This window comes from Suricata suricatta, chromosome 10 (genome assembly GCF_006229205.1).
Source record: "Suricata suricatta isolate VVHF042 chromosome 10, meerkat_22Aug2017_6uvM2_HiC, whole genome shotgun sequence".
NCBI lineage: Eukaryota > Metazoa > Chordata > Mammalia > Carnivora > Herpestidae > Suricata > Suricata suricatta.
This window is the reverse complement of record NC_043709.1, coordinates 770,400-776,034: the sequence shown is the minus strand read 5'-3', so window position 1 is coordinate 776,034 and position 5,635 is coordinate 770,400. Positions and strand designations below refer to the sequence as shown.

At 65.4% G+C, this 5,635-nt stretch overlaps 1 protein-coding gene across 1 annotated transcript in view; it reads left to right on the top strand.

Annotated features, from left to right (window-relative positions):
• Nucleotides 1-833: 833 nt before the first annotated feature.
• PIM3 (Pim-3 proto-oncogene, serine/threonine kinase) overlaps nt 834-5,635 on the top strand; it is a 6,601-nt gene continuing 1,799 nt past the window's right edge. Inside the window, exons 1-3 of the mRNA XM_029953927.1 lie at nt 834-911; nt 1,259-1,424; nt 2,779-2,832. Coding sequence (XP_029809787.1) covers nt 834-911; nt 1,259-1,424; nt 2,779-2,832 — 298 coding nt within the window. The remainder of the gene's footprint in view (nt 912-1,258; nt 1,425-2,778; nt 2,833-5,635) is intronic.

Below are 5,635 nucleotides of genomic sequence, written 5' to 3'. Positions count from 1 at the left end.
AGGGAGGGGCTGGATCAAGCCGGACCTGAAGTCATCACTGGGGCCGCTCTGCTTCTCCCCAAGCCTGACCGGTTCTCGGCAGAGTGGGCAGCGACATACTCCTGTGTGCTTGGCTGGGCCAGTTGCCACCCAAGGGCTTGTCTTTCCTGAAGCTTCCCCCTCAGCGTCCCCACAGGCCACTGCCGGTTCTGCTGCAGTGTGAAAGCAGTGCCCCACCAAGGGCGGCGGGGGTGTGAGCGCTCTGAGCGCGCAGGGCCGCACCGGGTGCTCACCAAACGCACATCTCCAAGGCCATGCTGTGTCCCGAGCTCATGTTTGCTGTGACCGGGCCCTCAGGACGTCTCTGGGGGTCCATTTGCCCGGGGGCAGTTTCTCCATGACCTGAGTGTGGTGTGAGTGGCCTGGGCCAGTCCTGGGACTGTTCCAAGTCAACGTCACCACTGCTGGGGCCCCTGGGCCCCAAGGTCCCTGAATCCCTCTGGGACTCAGGACCCCAGCCCTGTCCCCTCTAGAGAGACCCCCAGGCTGGTTCCCAATGGCACAGCGCTGGTCCCCGTACCTCTGGCCCACTGTTGCCCCAGCCTGGGCCCTGGCAGTCCCAGGCGCTGAGGGTCCCCCACACCGCCCTCTGCTCGTGGTCGGCCTTGAAGACCCAGCTGATCCCACATGGGACCCGCTGCCTCCATGGCCCCTGGACCCAGGCCCATGGGAGCTCCGTGCAAATCCAAGGCCAGCCTGGGCATGGCCAGCTTCTGGCTCTTTGGGGATCACCCTGGTGGCCCCTTCACATCTCACCCTCATCTGCATGCTGGAGGTCGGAGTGGAGTGGGGCGATGGGCCCGTCCAGCCTGGCCGTCATCTACAGCGGCTGCACCTGGTCCCGGAGGGGGGGGGCGGCCTGGGCCCCCAGGGCAAGTAGGAGGGATGTGGGGCAGCCCAGAGCCATGTCCATCAGAGGCCCACTGTGTGCAGTAGGAAACCCTCAGACACCTCCCTGAGCCCTCCTTCCGGACCCACACCAGAGTGATCAGAGTTCCCACAGATGGGGAGCCCCAGGCGAGGAAAGGTTGGGGGTGAGCCCACGGCTCTGGCATGAGTTAGTGGGAAAGCAGGGACTAGGCCTGAGTGGTGGGTGGGGACCGGCAGAGGCTACTCAGCTAGGGTCAGAGACAGAGGGTGGTCCCGAGGGAAGTCAGGAGAAAGCCCTCGCTGAGTGGCCGGGGAGCTCCGTCCGGGGACAGCCTGGTCCCTGTCGCAGACCTGCGGGCCTCTGTGGGGATGGGACTCCTGTGGGCACAAGGTCCTGGCCCCCATCACCAGCACCCTCAAGGCCAGGCCTGGGGCATCCAGTCCAGCTGTTCTCGCGTCAGCTCTATGGGGCCCCGGCCCCTCCCTGGGCTTCATCGGGGGTGTCTACAGCGGCTGTGAGTGTGCTGTCAAGAGGGACCGTAGTTCTTGAACACAGGCCGGCCTTGGCCGAAGGCACTGCTGCCCACTGCCCCCCACTGATTTTCACCCATTCCCCCCACCCCCTGCCCCCAGCTTAGGCCCTGCCCTGGGCTGCCTTTGGGAAACGTTACAAAACCCTGGCGCTGTGCTGCTGGCGCCCCTCCCTATCGGGTGAGAGGCCACAACTGAGGTGAGGCAAGTGGAGGCCAGAGGGAAGGCCCTCCCCTCCTCACCCAGGCACCCAGGCTGTGGCTCAGTGCAGGAGCTGGAGGAGGGGCAGGGTCCACTGGGGGTGCCCAGCTGGGGGCTGGGGCAGGAGCGGGGCAGGAGGGAGGGGGCTGGGGCAAAGCTGGCTGCTGTCTGGGAACCAGCGAGCCGGGTGTGCGGCCAGGGAGTCCTGCGCTGGGAGCAGAGGCCAGAGGGCGGCTCAGGGTGGCTGTGACCGTGGGTAACCCTGCTGGCCAGGGCAGCCCTGGGGCAGGGCAGCAGCGAGCCAATGGAAGGGAAGGCGGGAGCTGGAAAGACAGGTTGCAGAGGAAAGAGAGCCTGGCCTGCGGAGGTTGGAAGCCGCTGGGAGGGAGGCCCAAGGGGAGCCTGGGCGAGCTGGTGAGGGGGCGGCAGGGGAGATGAGATAGAGGCCTGGCCTAGGTTGAGGGGTATCTCGAGGCCAGGGCAGGGCTGAGCAAGCCTGTGGGGTGTCAGGGACAGCTGCAAAGGGACAGGAGAGGAGGACTTAGTCATTGGTATGGGGACTGGGGCGGACAAGACCTCCAGAGAATAGGGAAGAGGGCCCATGGGAGGCCTGAGGGGGTCTGGAGGCTTGGGGGATCGTGGGGGGCACGCCCTCCATGTGTGCCCTCCCTCCCCACTCTCCAGCTCTGTGGGCATGTTCGTAAGAGTGTGAGCAAATGTATGTTTGCACAAGTGTCTCTGTGAGGGGGTTGTGCGTACGAGACACAGACTGTGAGTCTCTTCTGTCCGGCGCCCCCCCCCCTTCGTTGTCCCAGAGACGAGCCTGGCTCAGTCACCATGGCAACAGTGCAACCCCCTCCTGCCGGCAGGACAGGGCGACCCACGGGCCAGCTGTTCCTAGGGCCAGGGGGCGGGCAGGGACCCTCTCGTAGGCGCTGCTCTCTGGGAACTGGCGTGGCCACCCCTCTCGACAGGATGGCCCCGGATGGAGACACGGCAGCACGCTAGCCTGAGCCCCGGACACCCGCACAAGCCCCAGAAGGCCAAGGGACAGGGCCTGGTTCTCTGTCAGTGGGGCAGCAGGATGAGGCCCTGGCGTCTGCTCACCGTCTGGCAGCCTCTCCCGTCTGTGCACAGGGCTGTCCCCAGCTCTGCTGCTCATGGAGGTCCTGGCCTGGGCCACACCTGCCAGTGGGTTCCAAAGCTATTTTTAAGGTCCACCGAGTAGGCCTTCAAGAAGCCAGGAGAAAACAACGGGCAGGGACTGGTGTTCTACATTGCTGGCGGCATAGTGGGGACCAGACCTGCAGGGATGGGACGGCCTTGGGTCACTTCCAAAAGCCACACCCAGGGCAGAAGGGCAAAAGGTCATTGACTGAGCCTGCTTTGCACCCCCCTACCAAGGAGGACAGAGGCTCCAGAGCTGGGAGAATCCCTCGGAGCCTCAGTCTGCCAAGCTGAAAAAGGGGTGGGCCATGCCTCCTTGCAGGGAGGGGTGGGGTGAGATGCCCATTACCTTGCCTGAGTCCGTGCCAGAGTAGATGTGGGGCCCTGGGTGGCCGCCCAAGCAGAAATACCAGCCCCCCACCCAGCCCACTCCTCAGGCCAGAGGTAGGCTGAAAGAGGCCCTGACGGCCATGGACAGGCCCTGGTGGAGGGTCTGGGTCCAGTGCGACCCTTCGCTGAGCTCCCACTTGGGGAAGGCTGCACACACACTGGCCCTCACAATAGCACACAGACAACATACAGGGCAGCGTCTACAGGAATAAAGGCTCTGAGGAAATCCCCACCCCAGAAGAGAGGCTGCCTCCTGCGCTGTCCCCTACTCCTAGACCAAGCCAGCAACCCCTTCCCCACTCCTGGAGCCTTCCAGAGGCTCCCACAGATGGCCCAGACCACCCTCAGAGCTTGAGAGATGGCAGACAGGACACACACCCCACCTCTTTCTGAAGAATTGTGAGTGAACCCTGCTCTCAGTTTGGGGAGATGCGAGGTCTTCGGACCAAGGCCTGGGAGCTGGTGGGGGAGCTGCCCCTCCCCTGGGATGCTACAGGGACCCACAGGGCACACGGGCCAGGGTGTGTGAAGAGGCCTGGCCTGGAGAGTCACGTGACGGGCCCGGGGTACACTAGAGAGGCCCCTGGACACATCAGCTCCTGTCAGTGGAACCAGGCCTGTCCCAGAACCACACCTTGCCGTGGCCGTCACCTAGGCCCAGAACACCCTCCAGCATCCCCACCTTCCCCAGCCCAGTGCAGGCTGAGGCCAGGGCCCGAAACCCATGACAGCCTGAACTGGGGTTTACTTACTCTCTGGCAGACAGGTCCTGGGACCTTCTGCTGGTTTCGGGAAGACTCACAAGTGGACAACAGCCCCTCCTTCCTTGCAGGTGGTGTGTGGATGTGGGTGGGCTCCTGCCTCTACCTTGGATCGGACCTTGTGGGGCACCCTGCCCTCACAGACCAATGTTGCAGGAAGACAGTTGACAGAGCTCCTACCCGGCAAGAATCTGAGAGCTGGATCAGTGAAGGGTCTGTTTTCTGCCTGGGGACAGTAAGAGTGGCAGATAATGGAAGTGAAAGGGGGTGGCTTGGGGGAGGTGGGGTATGCTGAAGGAGCCAGCAGGCCAGCCCAGCCCCCTAGGGCCTGTGAGTATGCATGCATCCTTGGGGAGCACACCTGAAGGTGACCCCAAGTGGGCCCAGGGATGTGCCTGCCGTGCTTAGACCGCAGCCTGGATGGCAGGAGCCACCACAAGGGCCACAGAGAGCACCTGCAAGGCCAGCACCTTGGCCTCTTGGCTACCTCAATCCTCAACCCTCTTTGAGACCGGGAAAGGAGGCAGCAGGGGCGTAGGAGGCTGTGCTCCTGCTGCGGTAGATGGCAGACAGCTGCTCACGTCCTGAGCAGCTCAGGCTGGTGACCTTGGGCCGAGGTCAGCATCCTGGAAGATCTGACCACCCCACACAGGTGATTCTGTGTGCTGCTGAGGTCACGGAACAGACTCGGGTCCAACCAGGGCCATGTGCAGTGGTCAAGATCGAGTCCCTTGTAAAGGTGGTCAGCAGCTGGACCTGGAGAACAGCCAGGTGGGAAAGGCCAGAACAGAAAAGGGTGCTCCAGGCATGGGGACAGCAGAGCAAAGGTTTCAAGGGGGGGGGGGGGCAGTGTCAGGGACCTCAGGCTGCGGGCTAGAGGTCAAATCCCAGTCAGAACAATGGCCCCGGGCTGAATCGGCGGGCGCCCGGGGCAGGGTCAGCATTTAGCCAGCGTCTCGGGCTGAGATCTCCCCAGCGCGACCGCTGAGCGGGGTCTCCGCGGGGGCAGCACCGCCGCCTCGCGCTGGGCCACCTGCGCACCGGGGTGCGCGGACTGCCGGACACCCACTCGCACAGTCCGGGGCCAACGGGGGTCGCCTCCAGGACTCCCGCCTCTGCTCGGGACTCTGACTCCACGGGAGCCGGCGCAGTCTAACCTCCCGCTCCAAGAGCGGCGGAGGTGGGCGCGCGTTCCGCCGGTGACCTTCCCCGGCAAGGCCTGGGGCGGGGCTGGCGAGCCCTCGCTCCGCCCACCCACCGCCATTGGCTGGGGCTTCGGGGCCCTTTGCAAACCCCGACATCTATTGGCTCCCGCGGCCCCGCCCCACACGTTTCGGCCACCGCCCGCGCAGGAGGAGCGCGTGCGCGGTGTGAGTGCGCGCGCGCGCGCGCGCGCGCGGGTGGGAGTGACGTGTACTGCCACGCCACGCTGTGCGCCTCCGCCGCTCCACTATAGCGAGCTAGTTCCGGGCGGGTCGCTGCGCACCCCTGGCTAACCGGCCCTTGGAGACCCCGGGTGGCGGCGTCCGATCCCGCCAGGCCGTAACCTCGGCCGCCCGCGCGCGCTCTCGGGGTCGACCCCAGTGCGCAGGCCGCGGCGGAAGGGGGCGGGGTTCCTATCGCCCCGCCCCCGCGGAGGGATACGGTCGCCGCGGCCCAAAACCCCGGGGCGAGGC